This window comes from Haemorhous mexicanus, chromosome 3 (assembly GCF_027477595.1).
Source record: "Haemorhous mexicanus isolate bHaeMex1 chromosome 3, bHaeMex1.pri, whole genome shotgun sequence".
Classification (NCBI taxonomy): domain Eukaryota; kingdom Metazoa; phylum Chordata; class Aves; order Passeriformes; family Fringillidae; genus Haemorhous; species Haemorhous mexicanus.
Window position 1 is genome coordinate 52,315,813 of NC_082343.1, and position 23,795 is coordinate 52,339,607.

At 40.8% G+C, this 23,795-nt stretch overlaps 1 protein-coding gene across 2 annotated transcripts; it reads right to left on the reverse strand.

Moving 5' to 3' along the window:
• Nucleotides 1-1,065: 1,065 nt before the first annotated feature.
• Nucleotides 1,066-23,036, reverse strand: IFNGR1 (interferon gamma receptor 1). Of its 2 annotated transcripts, none has more exons than XM_059841807.1 (7): nucleotides 22,870-23,036; nucleotides 15,890-16,004; nucleotides 15,343-15,515; nucleotides 13,795-13,943; nucleotides 12,971-13,142; nucleotides 11,807-11,922; nucleotides 1,066-5,526 (listed from the first exon to the last, which is right to left on the reverse strand). In XM_059841807.1, exons 1-7 carry the CDS (start codon nucleotides 22,955-22,957, stop codon nucleotides 5,035-5,037), a joined length of 1,305 nt encoding a protein of 434 aa, XP_059697790.1. In that variant the 5' UTR covers nucleotides 22,958-23,036; the 3' UTR covers nucleotides 1,066-5,034. The 2 variants fall into 2 exon arrangements, with proteins under 2 accessions (XP_059697790.1, XP_059697791.1); XM_059841808.1 differs by lacking the exon at nucleotides 22,870-23,036 and adding an exon at nucleotides 22,358-22,404.
• Nucleotides 23,037-23,795: the final 759 nt, after the last annotated feature.

Consider the following 23,795-nt stretch of genomic DNA (forward strand, 5'->3'; position numbering starts at 1 on the left):
GGACTGAGAAATGGCATAGATGCTCTCTGCCTCCTTGCTACCACTGCCCTCTAGCCATTCAGACAAGCTTTTGCAACCCTTCTTTCCTGATTATAATTTATCCCACACTTGATCACATCAGCAGCAGGCTAGCACAGGCCTCAACTCTACCAAACCTGGTAGCAGAAAGCACACAACAGTACACAATTCCTGTCTTCTGGAATGGAACTGCATGTGCCCTCCACCCTTCCTGCTATTAACTGAGCCGCTATAAACTTCAATGTGCCACAAAACGTAACACAAAGCAGTCATGCCCAGAAAGAAAACAAAGTGTATATATTTTTGTTCTTTTCACTCTGTATTTTCAGTCTCAAAGGATTGTATTTACTCTTTTTGAAAGGCATTTTTGAAGGGCTGTTCAGTTTTTGAGTTTGTAATTCAAGCAATGTTGGCACGGAAAAAAAAGCTGTATCAGAGTCAATACTCTTACTGCTGTACTGTGAACATGGCAAGGGTGTGACAACTGCAGGATACATTTTGCAGGACACACAGCAAACTGGCAGGCAGAACCACCTGGTTTGCCTGCTCATTGTTTGCTGTGCTTGTAATGCTTTTCCTCTTTCAAGCTGTGGCTGGACAGCAGAAATTAAAACATCACACAAACAAGACTTCTGTGATCTTTAAACTCTAATGAACAGTAGTAAATTCCAAGGAATGCCAGCTTTCCTCTCTGTAGCAATTACTCCATTCAAATGATTTGACCATTTAAAACTTGTTCATAATTCTTAGATAGAACAGAAGGAAGCAGCCCCAGGCTGAAGCAATAGGACTGGACTTAAGTTACTGCAGGCTGCATCAACAGCATCAAAGGGCAAAAGAGAAACTGCAATGCCGAGGATGATGATGGTCAGAAGGATCCAGGAACTGCTGCACACATCCACACACACACATCTCCCCCAAACAGTGCTTTGATTCTCAATAAAGCTCAAGCATACACCATGTAAGTAACATGAACTGAGAGAGCTTTGAAAGCACATTTAGTCTTCAGAACAAAAGCTAACAGTCATAAAGAGGTAAGGACACACATTTTTCTTCTTAGATTTTTTTTATTTATATATAAAAACATTTACACTGTACAGTATTTACAGGAATTTCATTACAGATTTCAGCCCAATGATGGAATCCATTTAGAGAATATAGAAAGAGTAATAATAAACAAGAACTTCATAGTTAAAGGACTGAACTATAAAAAAAAAAACACACCAAAGAAATCTACACAGGTCACCTTTTCCTAAGATAAAAAGCTGCTTTGTATTTGGTTTGTCATTTTGGTTGTGTGTTTTTGCTTTTTGGGTTTTTGGTTTTTTTAAGATGTGCTGAAACTATTAATTTGAGCCACGTACAACATCTCTTACTTACTAATACTCAACTGTTTACATAGAACCACTTCAGAGCAACTGGTTATTCCTGAGAAAAACAGGTTTTCTCATGCAAGTTTCTTTTTCTGCAATCTTCTATGAAGGATGAAAAAGAAATTAAAAACATGTGCATCTTTTCCAGGCAATTGTCTTGCTTCCACAGATGTCAGTAGATTTGACAATTTTATTTTTTTTTTAAACTACATTACTGACTTATGTGGAAAACCACATAAAAGCAGATTTGATGTTTCTGTGCCAGCACACAGTACTGCCATAATACCTCATTATTAACTGCAGATCTAATAATAAAAATTACAATGTCCACCCAAGAACAAGGACTAAAGAAGTTCTTAGAAATACTGGCAAACATGAGGCCAAAGTTTGGTGAAGTTCTCTTTCACTGGATATATTGCTTCAGCTAGTCACAGCTAGTAAAAGAATCCCGTGGTTTGTGCACCCTTAAAACTTCTTTATTTCACAACTAGAAAAGCTCTAAGCTGGCCTGAGCAATTTAAACATCTAAACTATCCCTGTGCCACTAGGTAAGTATGCAGCACACAGAAGGCAGGCTGCAGGGATGGTGCTAGTTCAGTGGCTTCTATACTTACAGCTCAGAAATTTTGATTTAAAAGTACATTTAACCTCGTTTTATTTCAAGAGCAGGTCTGCTGTATATATATGTGATATAGTACAAAGCACTCATACTGCTGTTCTTGATTTTCAGCTTCTAAAATAACACCACCTTTCCAATACATGTGACTATCTGCCATGAAAAAATTTTCCCATATGTTATTATGATATATTTTTGTCTCATTTCTTATAGATCTTAACATTGCAATTCTTAATGATAGCCTGGCTCCTGGCTAGGTCCTTTTACTCACACTTGACTCCATGTGATTTGAAAGATTCAGAAGAATGTACAATGTACTTGTATTGCAGGGGCAAGAGGCAAGAACCTGAGATAGTCACTTGGTTTTAAAATGTGTCTATCTGCACTCCTCTTCCACTGTGTCAGCAAAGGAAAATCTTCCAGAACAATGAAACACTTAGCTCACACAAACCTGAGATGCTAAGTCTTAGTTCTAACAGCACCAGGGTTTCCTGATGCACTGCTAAGAATGTAAACCTAATTTAAAAAAAAATTTCATGCTTCTGACAGAACCTTGGTTTTGTGGAAGATACATCAAATCCAACAACTGCCAGAGCTAATTCCTGATGTTTTAGGACAATATCAACCTTTTTTTTTTTTTTTTGACAAAACTAACAGAAGGAAAACAAACTACCAAGTGCAAGGTTAAATACTTGGAGCAGTTGCAAAGAAAATACTCAGCAAATTGTCTGGTCAGAAACTTCTTCCCAAAAAACAAGACTAACTTTACAGTTTCTAATGTTTTCTTTATCCCTTCAGAGCCAAGTTTAACTTAAACACTTCTCTGACATTTATAAATTCCTGAGGTATTTACTGCAATTCATATTCATCAACAAACCTCCAAACTCAGAAAGAAATTTCATCAACTCCAATCTCTGCACAAGACACAGCTGCTCATCTACTTTGTAGACAGCTAGGACCTTCAGTGACGAGCAGCATCACTACCTGAAAAGTCAGTTTAATTGAAGTTTCAAGTGCAATTAATGCTGATTTTCAAAAAGCCTTCTTATAACACCAGGAGTGTTATTTTCTGCACCTCTGCCATGGGGAGACCTACACACTAGTGCATCTGAGCAGTAAGGCACTAAGTATTGCCTTCTAGGAACTGAACCCAGAACATGACATTGGAAAAGTTGCTAGGGGGTCTCATTATGTCTGAATATCATGGAGAAACATATCACAGCCAGCTAACAATTACTGACTGGGCTTTCCGTGACATCATAATTACAAAATTCACCTGCTTGATTTGGCTTTTCCTAAAGTGATCAAAACCCTGGTAACCAATCTGTTACCTTCCTATGAGTAGTGATGGGAAAAATAGCTATTGTTTTTAAATCTTTTGTACCACTGTGGTCAACATCTGATGTAGACAAGAAGAGAAGCACTCCCGAAACAGCTGTATAAACGAAGAATACTCCTTAAGAACAGTCATGTCACTGAGAAATTTAAGGACAGAAGTACTATGACACTGGTTTTCCTTTAAAGCCACCTGCTGTAACAGGCTAACAATTCTGATAATCCTCTAGAAATGTCTTTTAAAACAAACAATTTTGTGTAAATGGACCAACTTGTACCCGTAAAGTGTTCTTTTTTCCTGAACTAAACTTCATTAAGGATTGCTGTAAACGTTTCCTACAAATAGAAAATACCTATCAAATCTCGATTAAAGGGAAATAAATGGATTGCATGGATTTCAATATGAAAAAAAAATATAAAAATATAAAATTCTTATTCCTCAGTTTTCAAAGCTACAGCTCTATGATACAAAATTCAGAAGGCTGCCAGATGACAATAAAACTTACAAAGTACACCTTAATCACACTATTCTTCTATTGTATTGAGACATATTTTTAGAGGGCGATTTTACATAGTTCCTGAGTTATGTTATTAAAACAGGGGAAATGGCAGTGATTTTCATCCTGCTAGAAAACATGCTTGGAAGAAGTTCTATTCATTTCTACTTAGAGAACATATTGTTCTAAAAATTAGGATAGAAGTGTCCCAGAAGAAACCAGGCTTTTGAATTTTGAGGACATTTTCTAAACAATTTGTGCAACCCACTCATTAGACTTTTTTTTCTCAGTGATGAACAGTCAGCTTGCTAATATATTCTGCCAGAATGTGACATGGTTACTCACGCCACTAGGTGATCCTAAGGTGCTGCTGTACTGAAGTTAACAGCAAAGACTACAAATTCACAGAATTCTTAGGGTTGGAAGGAACCTCTGGAAACCATGCCGTCCACCTTCCTGGCAAGGCAGGGTCACCTAGAGCAGCTGACACAGGAATGAGTTCAGGTGGGTTTTGAATGTCTTCAGAGAGGGAGACTCCATGATCTCCTTGGGCAGCCCCTTCCAGTGCTCTGCAACCCACCCTCAATGCAAAGAAGTTCTTCCCCATGTTGAGGTGAACTTCTTGTGTTCTTAGTTTATGGCCACTACTTCTTTGACATGAAATCAAATTCTTAAGAAATACAGAAAGAGCTTGTAGGCATAATCTTATTTAAAAGAAATAAGAGCACTTAATATAAAAATACTCTTCAAAAGAAAAAGATACGCAAGAGGATACCTACAGTAATGGTAAAAACTCTCAAACATTTCTTGCACAAGTCTATCATAATCAAGTGAGGTACTTCTTAAGCATTATGTTCATTGAACTAATTTTGAACAAGATTTGAAGCAGAAGTGAATAGTGGTATAGCTGCTGTTTTAGAGTCGAGGCTATATTTTCTATAGAGTATTGTTAAAAAAACAGCACTATTCCAAATAGGAAATAATGAGTTATATCATATATAAAAGCATTTTAAAAACTGGTTATTATGAAATTCCCCCACACTTTTTATGCCATTTTCCGGTACTATTTTCAATTGTGCACTGCTCAGAACAAGTACAACTCGTAGATGTTCACAATTTAACCCATATTTTCCATAAGCTTTACTGATGCTTTTCTTTCTGGGTTGTGGTTAAGCACTTTAGCACTTCATCCTGGCTACTCAGTTGGCCTGTAAGCATTCACAGGCTGTTCTTCACCAACATCTATCATCAGCATATCCAATGGAACATGAGGCTTGTCATAGCCAGAAAACTTGAAGCAGCTGCTTGGAATGACTGTTTGCTGTGTTTCTGTGGTAGGAATCTCCGACCCTGAAGACTTACTGCATGTATCCATTTGGCTACTGTTGGAAATGAAGTAACTCTCCTTTCCTTCACAATTTTGTTCATCAGCATCAAAAGAGACCTCCTCTGTGCTTTCCTGAACAGGCACCTCTTCTGCTTTGGCTGGTGTCTCTGGGGAAGAGACAGAAGATTCTCCATCACAGGAATTCACAGGACTAACAGTTGGTTCTTTTGGCTCTATCTCCAGCAAGGTTACTTCACCATTCACTGGCAACTCCGAGTGGCCTGATATTACAGATATATACTTCCCCTCTGATCTTGGTCCCATTAGGGCGCCTGTGTTCAGGTTTCTCATCACACTGACCTAAATGGAGGAAAAAAAAAAAAAAAACCCAAAACAAAATAACTTTGAGTTTAAAAGCTGGAAAAATATGTAAGTTGATAATAACAAATTTAACATCACTATTACCAATTCTAAAACAAAACTGCAAAATTAAAATCTGGCCTATGTTCATGAGTTTAACTTTCCAGTAACACTTGTATGCAAGACCTCAAAAATGCTGACTTTGGGCAAGCATATTTGCAAGGATCAAATCCATTTCATGTCACCCACTACATTGTGCAGTTTCCAACAGAGAGGAAAATAGCAAAACAATAAGACAATGTAATACTTTTCAGCTGGGGAAACCTTTCATACTCATTATAGCTAATGAGTGTAATTCACAGTGCCTGTGATAATTTCTGGCACCTGTCCCAGCCAGGAGGGAAGTGAACAACACACCCAGTAACTGCGTCTATGGTGAAGTCTCTCACCTTATTTCACAGAGCCACTAAGCAGTCCCTCAATGCTGCAACAAATTTTCATGTTTCACTTCGAAATCCCTCTACAGGTTGATCATATGAATTCTTTCAATGGCCAGGCCCCAGCTTGTTTTAAACAATTACAATATGCTTTCAGGCTGCTTACATTATTTAGACTTTTAATGTCTTTTCATGAGTACATACAAATGAAAAACAAAGTAGGGTAACTTTTCAGCTATTTGATGGTGTTCCCTAAAGATAACAGAATGCCTAAGGAGAAAGAGTTAATAGCGTCCTTTCACAAATTTCGTAATTCACTATGTATGTATATCACACAATATCAAGTATTACAGATCTGTGAATTTCTTAATGAAATACACAATCACTGTTTTTTCAGATATTTTGTAAAAAAGTAATCTGCCTGAAAATTCAGATGGAGGCAAGTTTTGAAGAAAGATATGTATACAGGAGAAGGAAAGACAAAGTGAAATAACATTAAGAAAAATTACACATAGACACAAAGAACCTCCCAGTCTGTACTAGCGTAAGAACTGAGAGGGCCATCGAAACCACATGATCCAATCTGACTCTGCTTTTCAAGAGTATTCTCTGATTAAATAGTTGTGAGACTCTAGTTTTACATTCACACCTTCAGAGCATGCTGACTTCATTAGAAACTGCTTTCAACTCTCACTTCAGTCTGATTATCTTACCCCACAGCAGCCCCGATATCTGTTGATGCTACTCTGTGGCTAAGGCTGGATCAATAAAAGCATCCCAATTTAGGAAAACCAAGCAGCTGAACAACACCACCACAAGTCAAGCAAACCCCCTGAAGAGCAGTTACTGGTCATCTAAGTTAGCTTTACAAACAGCTGTGTGAACATCACTCAGGTGAGGCAATCCCACGGGGAATCAAGGGTTGCCACTGAAAAGTGCATTCAGGTGGCTCCTGACATACTACAACTAGCTGCCACTCAACCATCAGTGTCTCTGGATCTTCATTTTCTGTTGTAGAAACAGAAGACTACATAAAGAATATTCAGAGTAATTTCCATGAGAATTCATGGAAACCACTCACTCATAAGGAGCAGATGCTTAAAAGTTAGTTGCAAGTAACAGATTACAATCAATAATGGGTAGATACTGAAAATGTTAAGAACACCATAAAGGATTAATATACTTTTTGAGAACCTCTTTGTACCAGTATATTGGATATATATCCAGAATATTGGGTACTTACGCTATACAACACTGATCTTGAAGGGACCAGCATCTACAGTTTTCTGGGGTGGGAGTTAGCAAACATCTGACTCTAATAATCACACAGCAAGTGACAACAGAAGGTAATTCTCTGTGTAGGGTGGAATACTTGAGGAATGAGAATAACCACAAAGTATTACAGAAGCCATGGTCAAAAGTTGCATTCTCAGCTTTCTATCTCTCCCCATACCAGTACAGGCTAAACAGAAGTTAAAAACAAAACACAGTGAGTGCTTGTTTCTGTCCTTTTAGGATTTTCACACGGTTCGAAAAAATCACAACCCTAAAATGTGCTAAGGGATCACCTTGCATTCTACACAGGTCCAGCAATTCATAGTGAGCACTGGCAATACTTTGAGACTGGGGATAAAATGCATATTCTCTGTACAACAACAACCAAGACTTCTCAAAAAGGGAAACACATTTTTCTCTTGACAAGTTTCTGACCAAGGCAAGATGGTGCAAAGACACTCCTATTCCCATTCATGAAAGAAGGAAGCGATCAGAAGAAAAAACTCCCATGTGTTTCCCGGTATCAAAGGTTTTTTAAAAGCCACTGAGTCATAACTACAAGACAATTTAGCAACTCATGCAGTTGCTTCTAGCTTCCAAGATAAGAATCAGTTTATTACAGTAATTGAATGCTTATTACAGTAACATTCAAAAGATCTTAAGTAACAAGGGTAATTATGATACAGTTGCTATTTGAAGAAAAGTATTTACTATAGGTAAGTTAATATTTTTCTTTTATTCACATTACCGAGCAAACTGACAGCCAGTGATGGGTATCAGCAGTATTTCCTGGCATGTGCAGGTACTCACATAACTTCCTGTCTCCAATAACAGGACCTGAGCTTTCAGGTCTTTCACTGTCTCAACAGACTAGTGAGACACACTGCTGAAAGTCAGGCTCGAGGACACAGGTAAATCACATATCCCAAGGAATCCGTAACAGCTAAGGTAATTACTAATTCTTTCTTAACTTCCTTTTCTAATGATGTGTCAACCTATGAGTTCCAAGTAATTTTCAGGTGCACATTTAATGAAGGAGAGTTTGAGAACTCCATTTCAAATCTTATTACGATGTTGGCAAAAATCTTTGTTGTCTCTGCATGGTTCAACAAAACTAATGCTATGTAAATTTATAAAGAGAAGATGATGTTACTGCCCCCTATAGATGCTCACAGGGGAAAAAAAAAAAGTTTTCACAAAAGCAATGAAGCAGCTTCTCTCTTATAAGATGACAATTATTTGTGGCAAGTGTCAGTCAATATATACAGGAACAATTAGTTTCTCCACATCAAAAATATATGTTGTATTACCAAAGAGCAAAGCCTTGTCATTCCTGTCAGAACCAGAAAAACCACCAGCAGAAAACAGAAAAGCAGGCTTAAGTAAGACTCAACTTTCACTTTTCTCTTGAGAATTAATGTTTTCTACTCCCAAAAATATCTGCCACCATTCAAAGACAAAAGACACTGAAGAAAAAGGGAAGTTAAAGCAGAGAGAGAGATGCCCACAGCACATCAGAAAATTATGGTCAGGTTCCTTTAGAAGTGGGTATGCCCTTATCACAAATCTTAGAACAAAAAGGTAGTACAGGAATAGCCACCGGACAAATTGTGATGACCGAAGACAATGGGTGGAAAGAGACAGCCTCTTGCAATACTTTTAGTGAGATAAATGAAAGGGAGTTTTAACTACAGCTGAACTGCTGAAATACCAGATTCCTTTGATCCAGGCAGAAGACTAACATGACGTCTTGCAAAGGAATCTGTCCTATTTCATATATGCATATTCCTGGTAGGATCCTACTGTTTATAAGCATGTTTAAACATTTAAACAAACATGTTTTCTGATTAAGACAATCATTCATTGCCTATATCAAATGACAGCTGCACTGTGGAAGTAGGACCAAGACATGACTGATACGTAATTCCTGGGAGTCACAAACAGCACAGAAAATACAGTATAAAAGCTTTGGAGCTCTAATTGGCAATGAAATTTTTTTCTTTTCTCTGACAATGTAACACCCACAAAGGTAGCTGCTCGATGGTTACTCTTTCTCATTTTCCTTTCTGTTGGAAAACTCCAAATTGCTGGAAGTCACTCAAATGATGTTTTAGCATCTACTTAAAGGTGCCAGGAAGGAGATCACAGAAAATTAGCAGTCCTAAGGTAGGAAATCTTGCTCAGCCCTTTAACAGATGGAAAAACTCCCTAGATGTTTTATTTTCAGAAAGCTCAGGTAAGGCACAATGATGATTACCTGTACAGAAAGAAATGCCTAGTACATATTCAAAGGTCAGTGACAGGCTCCAAGTGCCATTAAGTCTATAGAGATAATGTCATATAATTAAACTTATTGTTCATATTAATTAAATTGTTTGTTCATTACTTCAAATGATTAACCGTAAAATAATTATGCTTGTTATTAACTGCTCATTTTACATTCCCACAGTATTCACATCACCTATACTGAAACTACCCCTATGAGCTCTACAACTTACATTTGTCATTAGAGTCTTCATTGGAAATGGACAGAAAATACAGAACACCCTGATTTGGAAGAGACCGACAAGAATCGGTGTCCACTTCCTGACTGCACCCAGGGCAACCTAGGAGTTAAACCACACATCTCAGAGCATGGGCCAAATGCTTCTTGAATAGGATTTGGGCAGTGACCACTTCCCAGGGGAGCTTGTCTCAGTGCCTGATCACCTAGCTAACAATATTTATAAATAATTAAAGGGCTTTATTCAGCTCCTTAGCAATAAAATATGATGTAACATGTGAACCATACTGTGGTACTGGAGCCTAGGAACCACAAAGTAACATCTAGTCCAGTAAAATGAGAATATGGGCACACACGAGTTTCTACAAGGTGAGCTCAAGTGTGAAGTTGGAGCATGCATCAGGGAGGTCACAGGTGTTAAGGAGCACACATTCTATTTGTGATATTCTGCTTCCTAATCCTTTAAATCAGATATCACAGTGCTACTGGAAAGCCAAAATAAAAATGGATCCACTGAGTACAGCACTGGATCCATTGTTACAGCACTGTAATCCTGCTGAGCCATCTTTTGCTACATGAATGGTCTTCACAGAAATTACTGTTTTTGTACATAGGACACAAAGTTACATATATAGAGAAGTACACCCTGGTGTGAACATGACAAAAAGTCTCCAGGGTCTGCTTTGATATTGGGGCCTAGTTGGAGATGTCAGAGAGGTTTCTCTCATCCGATTTTTTATAGCTTACAGTGTGAATGGCTACCTCCAAACTAGTCCCCTGGCTTCATCACAGTCTGTGGAAACAGGAATTTTAGAAAGCATTTTGTCTGACCAGAAGTGCATTCAGAAGTTCTGAATATAATTTCAGAACAAGATTAATCATCTTGTGCTGCACAAGCTGGTGGACTAGATCACTTCTTTACTACAAAGGAACCACCTCTGGCTTGGTATCTCCATTTAGTCAGAACAATCTCGCCTCCTGATATTCTGTTCTAAAGAACACAAATTCCAGAGGAATCTTGGGCATTCACTATTGAGAGGTCATTTTAAGGGGTTTTGAAACTGAAGACCAGACCATGGAATCAAAGATTATTGTCTACTCTCTCTATAAATGAGACTTCCTCCATCCACTGAGAAGATACCCTTGCTGTGATTTCTGTTTGCTACTGCCTCAGGTGGCAGCCCTTTGAAGTTGTGGTAGTTCATTCCTTGTGACTAACACAACACCAGGAGAACATTACAACAGTAGTTCTTAGATACTCCACTCTGGCCTGACATGAAACCAAGGAGTGCTGCTGCTCTTTAAGGAACATCCACTCTGTTTCCTAACGATGGCTACAGCAAGTTTTTAAAATAGAGCAGCTGTCTCTTCCCTGTGACTGCTCAGTGTGAGAACAGACTTCCCCATGTCCTTCTCTCTTCCTATAGAACTACTACTCCCTCCCCTTACTCTGAACATTATTGCTAGTTGCTACAATATTAAGAATATTGTAGCAACTAGCAGAATTGCCAGTACTACTGTTTAATGAAGGAATCTCACAGTTCCTGTGACAGGACAAAGGGAAATGGGCACAAACTGAAACACACAGAATTTTTTCTGAATGTAAGAAAAACTGTGAGGGTGGTTTAACATTGGAATAGATTGCCCACAGTAGCTGTGGAGTCCCCTTCCTTGCAGGTATTCAAAAGCCATCTGGATATGCTCATGGCTAATCTGCTCTTGCACTTGAGCAAAAGGCTCTGGGTAGATGACCTTAAAAAGTATCTTCTCACATCAGTGATTCTGTGGCTTTGTGCTCTGCTACTAGAGTGAACACAAACCTGCCTAGGTATGCACATACGGAGTTTTTAAGAACCAAGCTCTGAAACTAGACCAACTACTGCTACTTCAGTTAAAGACAGATTGAAGTCTAGCCCCACTAAGAGGCATCTGCTTGCAAAGCCTATCAGAATATTTGACTGGCATAAATTCTGAATATCTATGAGACCATAGTAAAAAAGCCAAAAAACCCCAACCAAACAAACCCAAGAGATCTGCATAAACATACAGTAGTTACAGAACTTACCAAAGACTTAGGCAGCTGTATGTTGTTTTTCCTTAGTTTCTTGCAGCCACAGTATACTGTCGGTATTACCGTCAAGATCCCAACAGCAACACACAGAATGATGATACCATGTGTACCTAAGAAATTAAAGCAAAATCTACTATGAATTTTGGAAAAATAAGCCACTGCTGTATCATTTAGAATAATTTCAGAAATTGTAACAGCTCAGAATGCTTAGCTGTAATGTGTGAATTTTTCAATTTACTCCTTTTTTTCACTCAGGAAAAAATACGACTTTTATGGAATCAATAAAAATCAAAATGACAGAAGCTTTTCAGGTTATATAAACGTAATCACAATTTTATAGAAATAAAGGAATTCTGAAATTAATTTTTGTTCCTTAGAGATGACAGATGGAGATAATGAGATTTGTACATCTTCTATGTGATAGCATATTAAGTGACATAACTACACAGAGGTTATGTACAATAAAAGTAAAAAACATCTTCCAAAACACAGAATTGTTAATGATTACAGGACTCCACTAGTCCAACTCTCCTTAATGCCCTCCCTCATTCCAGCTGTTCCTGTGTGTTCAAGAAGTTTAGATAGAATAGATAGATTGACTGCTTCTATGTATTTTATTTCTTTGCTGAAATTACAGGCTATGATGAAGTACAACCACAATGTTTCTAAGATGTTTAGAGATAAAAAATTTGGGTCACTATTTGCCTTTTGTTCTCTTTAACTAAGAAAAAGACAGTAATATCTTAATTTAATGACCATAACTTTATAGTTGCTTCCAGTTAAAAGTATATACACATTACCCTCAGTGATGAGGCTGAGCAAAAAGCCAGTTGCTAGAACAGACAATGCCTATGAAAACAATATAGCTCAGTGAATGATCCCTGTGTGATTTTTTAATTACGCCAGTGTTCACATGCAATAGAAATAGGTTTTGTAATATCAACACAGGAAAAACAACCCCCCAAAAAATGCAGGGTCACTTGAAAATAATACATGATTTGTATTGGTCAGAACTCTCAAAGTGCATTTGGAAAAGATTGGCTAAGCTTTCCCTATTTATTCTATTCTCCCAAAGGCACCCCAAGCATCAAATACTTGCTAGATCAGATATGTCTTCAGATTCAGTATGTTCTTAATATGGCATTTGAATCTTCTTACTCAATGTCTGCCTGAGAGGAACAGGAATGCAAATTTCCTCTGATGGAGTGCCAAGCATCAGAGAATCAAAAATTCCTACTGCTGAAATACAGTAAGTGGAACTATCAGGAAGAACTGGGATTTGGAGGCTACACTTATGCATTGTACAGTTGTCCTCGAAGAGCTCTTCAGTCTGAAAAAAAAATGGAAAACATGTTACATCATTTGACTCACTAGAACAATGTTACAGAACCTTCCACTACTTCCAAAAATGTTAAAACACTATCAGAAGTGTTTCCCACATCACTCATATGCCTTGCAAAAGCTGTGTGACCATCAGGCTACTCGCTACCTTAAGATGTTATATTTGATCAGAGCATACTATTTTCCACCTAAAATTTCTGCTGTTCATAGTAGAGATTCACATTTATGAAACTTGCACCTGGATGCATATGAAAAGCTAACTGTAAGTAAACACACCTGTTGTAATTTTCCTCGCCTTCACTCTCCATGATTGCTAAATAAAACTGGCTGAAAGGCAACTTTCTTAAGTGAAATGTCTCTTTAGACAAATGAGAGGGGCACAAGCTAAGTTACTAATGTTTGCATGTGATCCAGTAACACTTATCTTGTGTACAGTTACTGCAATAATCTAATTTTTGTTGAAAGCACTCATTTGGACAACTAAAACACAGACCTTTCACCTACATATCTCATTGTAATGTGCTCAACATTTTAGGTGTTCAACTACCTGTTAGCTCCATGCATCACAGGCGTAAATCCCTTGTCTAGGCATTTAAGGTAAACAAGTGTTTTTAATCTTAAATTTTGTTTTTGGAACCTACCTCATTTTTACTATTCCAAACAGTCACAAGGTAGGCAAGACCTGAATAAATGTCTTCAATACAAGAAAGAGGAAATACAGGATGGTGAATATCAAGCAGGATTTCATCACCATGTCTTGAGATATTCAGTTTTGGTGGTCCTATTTTTCCTGCAACACATTGCACCATTGCTATTAGGCCAAAGCTTTTAACATAAAATATGCTTTCCAAAATTCATCAGAGATTCCAAAAGAATTACATCTTTATTTCCATGCTGTGAATATTGGAAAGCTGTGGTAAGACCTCTCTGTTGCTTAGAAGTAATGGAGGCATTTGGATGCATTAACTAATCAGCTTCTAAAATGGAAACAGATTGTCCATGATGAATTTCACTGTTAAACAATTTCACTTTCCTACACACATAAGGCCATAAAAATTCAGCTGACAACAGAAAAAACTAACAGCATTTAAACATATATATGAATGAGAACCAAACACAAGATCCTGCTGACTAGATGCCACCATAACTCACCTCAGTTAATAACAATACTGCACTGAAACAAAGGCTACATGAAAAGCTAAACAAATCTCACCATGAACATCCAAAGTTTCTAAACTTCGGATTTCCCATGGCAATGGCCTATGTGAATTTTTTGTGTCTAATGGTCTGACTGAACACAAGTTTCTTGTTCAATGGGAAAAGGATTTTGTCTCTTTTCTCCATACATGGCTATCAATTCTCTGGAAACTGTCACACTGAGCATTACTACCATGACTTGTGTCCTTTTGTCAAACTATAGAAACCAGCCACTATTTCAAGTAATAGGACTGTTGAGTGGGAACGGAATCATAGCAGAAATCAAAGAGGGACTCCACTCCTTCAGCTCCAGCAATGCAGAAATCCAGCTCTAGTTAAAGCATAGCCCAAGTCAGACAGAATCTCACAGGCCAGCCCTTCCCTGAAAGCTCTATGTTGGGAATGGAGCAAGCATGGTAAGAAGTCTCTTGGTCTTCCTGACTCTGCTGCATTTCCTTTGCACTGCCCATGCAATGCCAGAGCCTGCCACACTGGACTGTAGACACAAAATTTACTTTTACAGTACTGATGTTAAAGTCTGATTTTTTCCAAAGCAGCCTGAAGGATTTACATGAAGAACTAGTAATTAGTTATCCAGCTACAGCTTTTAGTATTACCTAGACACCTGAAGCTATCAGTACATGGCATTCTAGTATCAAGCAATACATTGCTACTTCAGTGATGCCTAAAGGCCCATGTTGTCTGGTGACACTTTCCTACCCTAAACTGGTGTCTGGAACATGGGAAGGATTCAGAGTGCACCGTCAGCATCACCTTCTTCCTTTAGACATTCTGAAACATACTCAGACACCACAGAGTAAGAGCTAGCAAGCACCATGAAGTTCCTACTAAGCAATCATCATGCTTCATTTCATCCTGGACTCCTGGCTTTAAGATATTCCCAAAGGCAATGCAGTAACAGAGCAAAAGGAGTAATTACTAACTCTTTAATTTTGGAAAAAATTACAAGGTTTAGTTTAGATACAACTTACCATGCCTTTGCAAAATAAACTCATTTGCCTCCACATATTCAGACTGTTGTGACCCAACAATAGCTCTAACTTTAAGCCAATGAGATGAATAAGGGTCACATATTTCCTCTGAGAGATCACAAAAATGAGCTGAAGTGTTCACACAGGTTGAGACCTCCTTATAGTGACCTAAACTGTAAAACAGATCAAGTAATAATTAATACAATTTCAACAGTTCTGTACAATACACTGTCTGTAACAAAAAACTGTGAGGGCACAAATTGCCCAGGGAGGTTGTGGAGTCTCCTCCCCTAGGGATACTCAAAAACCAACTGGACATAAAAATGGAGGACCTGCTCAAGCAAGAGGCTTGGACCAGATGACCTCCAGAGATGGCTGCCAACCTCATTCTATTACTTGACAAATTTTGCCTTAATTTACACTTCAGCAACCTTCACCCTATGTGACTTCACTGCATAGAAACAAGAGAATTTACCATGGACTGACTACTTTCATGTGCTTCTAGAGAATATCAGGTATAGGAAATAATGAAATAATAAGAACTTACTTGTAAGGCTTGATTTCCACAATAAAACGAGGAGTTTCAGACATAGGTGGGTACTGCCAATGCAAAACTGTTTTGAAATTTTCAGATGTTACTACAATCCCCATTGGTGAAGGCACTAGAATGAAGAGAACGATTGCACTTTGATAAACAGACCTTTGCAAACACAAGAACAGCCAAATGTACTTCTAAATTATTTGGAAAAGGCAACATGCTAGACATAAAATTCACAAATACTTCCCCCAAATGAGCTCATCTGTCACCAGTACGAACACCTATGAGCCCTGTAAGCTAATTTATTACTCACCTCTCCTGCAGAAACAGTTTTTGTCCTCTTTGCAACATCAGATAACCCATGCCCACTGAAAGCAAGTCCCTCAGACAGCCTCTATCAGATCCACAAGCAGACACCCCTGTGTTGGTCTTTTACAGATATAACAGCAAGACAGGTTTTAAGACTTTACTCAAGTTAGAGGAGATTAGCCCAGTCCCTGTAGATTTCTCTTGCTGGTCAGAAATTGAATTGGAGTGGATGGGCTGGGAGATGGCACCAGAGCTGGAGTATCAAGGCCAAAATACAACAGGCTTCCTAGAGTAAGCCTGGATTCCCTATGAATTTTTAACAGTGATACTTCTACCACTCCAGCAGTATCTTCAGTAAGCTGTGATGCCCAAAATAAACTACAAACATTTGTAAGGAATTTGAACACTGAAGCTATAACATAGCTCCATTTGAAGAAACCCATTTGAAGCACACTTAGCAAATAACATCAGAGGTAATGTAGTAAAGCAATCCAAAAATAAAATGCAACACTGACAGTTACCCATGTGCAGCAAGTATCTGTTTCAAGCAGCAAGCTCAAGAGAGCTATCAAGGGAACAGCAGCAGGGGAAGGAATATTTACAGCATCCTGTAAATGTTGAAGGCTGCCACATGACACTCAGGAAGAGAAGAGAAATTAAGGTCACTCAACTGAATTTAACTGTTTCAACTCAGCTTCTCAGTGTCTGGTTTGGCACCTCTAGTATTCTCACTGTGGCTTTTATAAAATGCTGAGGGAACTCATGTTAGACCAGCTCTTGCTCACGAAGCAAGTACTACAACTTCACTCTGTGACGTATTTACGGAAAGTAAACAATTTTCACATCCTGAGACCAAGACCACAAGTATAACACATTACTGAAAGTGATACGTAGAGGCTGAGATATGCTATTGACAACCACAAAGGTTTGATTTAGTATAGGTCATTCTGCAAGCAATACTGTGGTTTGCTTTAATAAGAGTGGTATTTCAGCTATGGGAAGAAGAGGAGCATAATCATCAAATTCACAACCACAAGACAAAAAAAGGTGACAAGTTGACAGAAGAGGTGTCAAGCACACAGACAGGCGAAAGCACATATATGTTACTTCAAATATGCACTTTTAGCTATCCTTACAAAATATTAACTTTTGTCTACTATTTCACAAAAAAAACTGCTTAACATAAGGGGTTGACCCCAGAGCACTGAAGGAGGTAGCAAATGTTACAGTCGGACCCCTCCATCATCTGCCTAAGGCTTGGGGAGGTCCCTGCTGACTCGTAGCTCGCAATGCCTGCCTAAAGCAAAACTTAATTCAGTTAATTGGACATTTCTGAGATGTAAAAATGAGACAGCCTTCAAAGCCTGATACTTGCATCTTGTGCAAGACTGAATTCCTTCCTTCTTTCTGGCATTACTGTATACCCAGAGGGATTTGTCACCTCTGCTTACGCAAGAGGAATACAGCTGAAGTGCAACAATGCATGTAATAGAACGGGGCCTGATGAAGCCACAACACAGAGTTTATGGTACAGCTGTCTGAGACAACAGCGGCCCTAACAGCCATAGAAGTTCATTCAAGTCAAATGTGACTTTTAAACATCATTTAGGCACTGAAATACAGATTGAAAGCACAACCGAAAGCTTGAAAAGACAAACTGTGAAAAAATAACATGTAAAAGTGTATTTTCAAAGTTTGTTCCTTTTTTAGATTTCCATTAAAAACAAACAAATCCTTATATTCCCAAAGTGACACATCATAGGCTTATAAGGCACTTTAACAGGCCAAGAGGGACAACAGTTTGAACTTTGCCACCATGAGTCATGGTTAACTCGTAATTTAAAGACAGACAGTTGCAATAGTAAGCAGTCAGTCCCTTCTGAGTCCCTGACTGGGGAAGTGTGCCTTCCTTGTGCCAGCCCTGTACTCTACCTACAGTTGCTTCAGCTCACAAATTCACAGAATATTCTGAGCTGGAAGGGACCCACAAGGATCACTGAATCCAAGTCTTATGTAAGTGGCCCATAGGGGGACCTGAGCTCACATATCCACTTAAACTGCAGCCAGAAAGTGTAGCAGCTCTGATGACTTCACAAATGCAAAAAAGTCACTCTCCATAGCTTTTGCCACCCTTGAAAATGAAGAAAATGGAAAAAAGATCAGATAGATCTCCACTACCTTTGAATGCTTTTGCAGTACTGGGCAGCCATATGCATTGGAAAAAAAACCCAAACAGATAAAAAAGGTGGCAAAAAGGCAACCAATGCTCTGAAAAGTGGATTCAGATGGCAGCAAGTCAATGCTAAGTATGAAAATAATACATAAGAAGAATTTAGTCTATCTCTGAAGGCTGTATTTCCTACATTGTTTTGGGGTTTTTTGAGGCCCAACTTGGGATTCAAAGGGTTTGAGATAACAACAGACTTGACTAGGATGTGCCACGCTAAATGTACAACTGTTAGTGCTGTTTAGCTAGTAATGAGCAGGCTCCTGGGGCTTGCCCCGAGGCTCCCTTTCCTGCCTGTATATTGGAGTCCAGTGCCCCTTGCTCTCACTGCTTGCAGTACTGCTTATCACTTCCCAGTAGCGTGTCTGGGAACATTCCAGCAACAGCCAAGGTGATACACATGGGCTGGCAAGTGGCCAGGCTACTGCTGCTTTCTGTGCTCTATCACACCCAGTACATAAAGTGGGGGTAAGAGGGAGGAAGCACAGGACATTTGGAGTGATGGTGCTTGTCTTCCCAAGTAACCTTTACCCACGATGGGGCCCTGCTCTCCTGGAGATGGCTGAACAGCTGCCTGCCCATGGGAAGCAGTGGATTAATTCCTTGCTTTGCTTATGTGCTTTTGCTTTCCCTATTAAACTGTCTTTATATCAATCCATGAGTTCTCCAGCTTTTACCCTTCTGATTCTCTCCCCAGTCCTGCTGGTAATAGAGTGAACAAGCAGCTGCCTAGGGTTTGGTTAAACCTTGACAAAACAGTCCTAATTATTTATATCCTCACTTCAATCTGCTCTAAATCAAACAAAATTGCCCTGCACTAAAAGCAGAGTCCAGCCATCTGGAGGCTAGAGGAGAGTCAGGAGCACTGCCCAGCACTATGGGACCGGAACTGAGCAGGAAGAGGTCAGTGCTCACCACAGGCTGCAGGAGCACCAAGCAGTGGTTCTGCCTTCTGCCATGTTCCCCTTAAGGCACACGCCTGGGTCAGCGTGGCTCCCTCTCTGTGCCCTTCTGGCAGGCCAGGCACTAAACAGGTCCTGCTCCTATCAGACTGCTGGAGGGAAGTTGCCTGTTGGCTGCATTTGGTTGGGAGCCTGGGAGACTGGCAAGCACTCAGGAGCAAGGTAGTGAAGAAATTTTGTACCTGCTAACTGACTGGCTTTCTTTTAAGAGGCAGCAGCCACGAAGTGTATGTGAAAATGCTTGCATGTGCTTGCCTTGGCCAACTTTCATTTATGCCTCCAAAAGAAACCCAGGACATGCATTTCTCTTGTAATGCCACTCCCATACGTGGATGGTACTTCTTTAAAAAATTTACTGAAAACAAGCTTAAATTAATGCATGTAAAACAATTTATGCAGAATGTTCTACCAGAAGTTCTCAAAAGACCTCAAAGCCATAAAGGAATTAGTTTACAAATTAAATGAGTACAATGACTGGCATAAAATTTAAAGCTATTAATTTTTTAAATATTTACTGGAATGAACTTAAATGATTTCCCATGTATCATGAATAAACATTATAGAGCATTTTTACAGCTTCTATTTACAACAGAATTTTATTTTCTAAGGGCCCAGAGGTTTGACATTGTTCATGATAAAAATCTTCACAAGGTTGTAAGCTGTACTAAGAGGAGAGGTAGACTGAGATCACCATCTTGAAAAAAACCACAGCAAGCTGCACAAGATGGACACTTTAAAAAACAGATGTTACAATGCAAGCTAAATATTGTTTTATCTATTTTATGAGTGTTCATCCCCTTTGTTATAGCTGAGAAGTGTTGTAATAGATGATATCTAAATACAGCACTTTCTACCATGTAATCTGTTTTTGTTTGCACCTTGACAGTAAATTGCTATGAATGTCAGTCATCTGAATCATAAAGAACAACTCAAGGCCAAAGTGATTATCACACATTACAGCAAGTCAGCTGCCTAAATGAACTACACACATCCTTGGAAACGTGGCTTACAGTGTGCAGTAAGTACCTGAACTGCTACCACAGCCTCCAAATCTTCTTCACCTTGACCACAGACCTCGTCTCCCACGATACTAAAATGCAGACTGAGAGTTCCCATCAACAAGTGCCCAGCTCCACCGTGGAGTCAGAGGCCTGCCAATGCAGGCACTTTGGGCACCCAGCTGCAGGAAATGCAGGAGGTGTTCCAACTGCTGCTGGGTTATCTGGCTTCATTTCTTTTGTAAGGAAAATGGTGTCCCTACAATGGAAGATGACTGAACATTTTCTCATTACCCACTCAGCCTTGATATATGTATTATACCACTGGCACTTTGAAAGCCCTGTAAGATTTAAGGGGAAAAAAAATCATACAACTGCTGCCACGTAAATTCTGGGCACCTCAGTACAAGAGAGACATGGAGCTCGTGGAGCAGGTCCAGCAGAGAGCTACAAAACTGATCAAGGAACTGGGGCATCTCCATTATGAGGAAAGGCTGAGGGAGCTGGGCCTGTTTCATGAGGAGATGAACAAGAGGGGACTTCATCAATATCTACAATCAATACCTGAAGGAGCAGTGAAAGAAGACAGTGTCTCACTGGTGCCAAGCAACAGAACAAGAGGCAATGGGCAGAAACTAATGCACAGAAAGCTCCACTTGAATATGAAGAAGTACTTCCTATGTGAGTGACCAAGCACTGGAACAGATTGCCCAGAAAGGCTGTGGAGTCTCCCTCACTGGAACTACTCAAGAACCATCTGGATGCTATCCTGTGCCATGTGCCCTAGGATGACCGTGACTGAGCAGGAAAAGGTTGGACCAGATGACCCACTGTGCTCATTTCCAAACTGACCCATTATGCCAGTCTATATGTGATAGCATCATAAACATGGTTCAGACCTCCCTTTCTACCTTAATTCTTCCCCTGTAGTTCAGCACATCTGCTTGCACCAGTATTATAACAAAGTAAGGGCATGTTATTAGTCATTACATATAAAACCAGCATTTCCATTCAACTAATACATAGAATTGTCAATTAGAATTCCCTTTATGATGCTTTTGTTCACTAAAAAAAAAAGGGTTTACTTATAGTGGCTGTGACCAAGCTCAGTGCAAGTCACCAAGAAAATACTTCTGGAGTTTTCAAAACCTAACTCAAAAATAGGTTCTGCTCCTTTGAGCTGAGGGTTTGCTGCACTCGCATGCAGAAAAGTGAGCTTTCTGCTTCTAGGCAGCCTGTTACACGATCTACACCACAGCACTGCTCTCTATGCTTACAGAGATAACTGTTGTGCTGGACTAGGCTGGATTACAGCAGGTTTGTTTGACAAGTGATTTACTGGTATTGTGTGTTTTACCCTAAAAATGCTTAATACTATGTAGACGTGGCATATTTTACCAGCAATTAAACCATGCACTTAAAAGAGACTAAGAGCAAATAAGACAATATTTAATATATCAAGCTATCTTACTGATCCAATGGGGAAAAAAGATAGTATCCCTGAAAACAGTTATAATCAGACAGCAAGTCAAATGAACTGGATATTCAAAATGCAAAGTATTAAGGGACAATAATTCAGGCAGATTACTGTTTTTAGCACCACCAGTCCATATCAGACAAAGCTAAGCAGACTTCCAAAGCATGGCCCATGCTCAGGGGCAACCAAGTTCAGTCACTTCACCTGGGCATGGATCTGAACTAAAAGAAATCTCCATTTGCAGAATCCAAGGAGCCTGGGCACACAATCAGCTCTCAGTAGCCTCAATAAAAATTAAATGCATGTTCCCTTTTGACTATTAGACAGCAGCCTCTGTTTTCAATGAACCTTTCCAGTTTAAAATGAAACTAGTAAGCCTGACAATTTCTTTCGTAATTTACTTGCCGCGCAAACAGAGACAGGACGCTGTCCTCCGCTGGCAAGCCACTCCTCCCCAGGAGCGCTTGGCCAAAACGTGCGCGTCCCCGGCCGCGATCTCGATACCTTCTTTACACTCCCCAGTCCTGTGCTCCTCATTTTCGAACCGAATTTCCCAGTTTCTCTACTTCTTTGGACATACGAAGTCATAAAGCACAGCGGAGCAGGCCTGTCCGACGCACACGCCGCTCCTGCTTTGCGTGCCAAAATGCGCGAACAGCCGAAAGAAGGCTGATGTCACCGGCGCGCCGCCACACGGCCTCCGGGGCCAGGCTGAACCGCGCACCGAGAGAGCTCGGCCGGGGCCCCTCTGGGGGCAGCACGGCACAGCCCCGGGGAGCGGGGGCTCCTCCCGCCGCCGCCCGGCCGCTCGCACTGCCCCGACGGCTCCCTGCGCCCGCAGCGGCCGGCGGCAGCGACGCGGAGCCGGCGGCCCCACCGGCGGCGCTCGGTCACGGAGGGTGCCGGGGCAGGGCGCGGCACGGCCGGTGCCCCCGCCCCGCAGGTACCCCGTGCTGCCCATCAGCCGGTCGGCCTGCCCGGGCCGCCCCATCCCCCCGTCCCGCCCCGCCTGTTACCTGCAGGCGGCTGCTCCCCCTGGGAAGCATAGGTCCGGCGGGGCGCCAGCAGCGCCGCGACAGTCAGCAGGTACAGCGGCACCCGCATGGCGCCCGGCGGGGACCGAGCGGAGGCCGGCCCGCACACTGAGCCCCGCGGCTGCTCCCACGGCTGCTCCCGCCCCGCTCCGCTGCGGCGCCTGCGCCGGGCAGGAAGGGGCGGGATGCCGGCTGTGATAGTGTGGGGGCGGGCGGCGGCCGGGAGGTCACAGCCGGGCAGCGCCCGAGGGGCGCCGGGGGAAGGGCCGGAGGGGGCGCCGCGGGAAGCCGCGGGAGCGTGGGTCGGCGGCGCCGGCGGCCCCGGCAATGAGGAGGATGTTGTGCTCCGCGATGCCCGCGCTGGCTTTGTCAATGCTCTGTTTGAAATGCTGTTGCTGGGCCATACCTGCCAGCCCCAGCCGCTTGGAAAGCACCGTCCAGCTCGTCATGTTGCGACTTGTGCTCGCTCCCCGTTTCTTAAAAAACACAAGATGTTCACCCTGTGGAGTGTTCCAGAAGCAGCACACTGAGCTCATACACGTAGAGGAATCCTAACTTACACTGGGAGGCTTTATTCTTTCTTGGAAATAACCTAAATGTATATGTATGTATATGTACTTAAAAAATTGAAGTTTGCTGAGCGGGATGGAGACTGCAGTTTTTGCCATTTTGCTGTTCCTGTGTATCCCATCCAGTGTCCCAATGCCAGGTAATTCTGTGCCTTAACCTTTCAAAGTCAAGACCACCCTGGGCCAGATGAATAGAAGGACGCAGAAGAACCCTCTTCTGCTACGTGCCTCTGCAGCTGTGATGAGGATGTAGCAGCTCTATAAGCTCTTGTCAGTGATTTTGCAAATAGTGCTTTTTTCAGAACTAAAATGGAGGCACCTTGCTGGATGCTTGACATC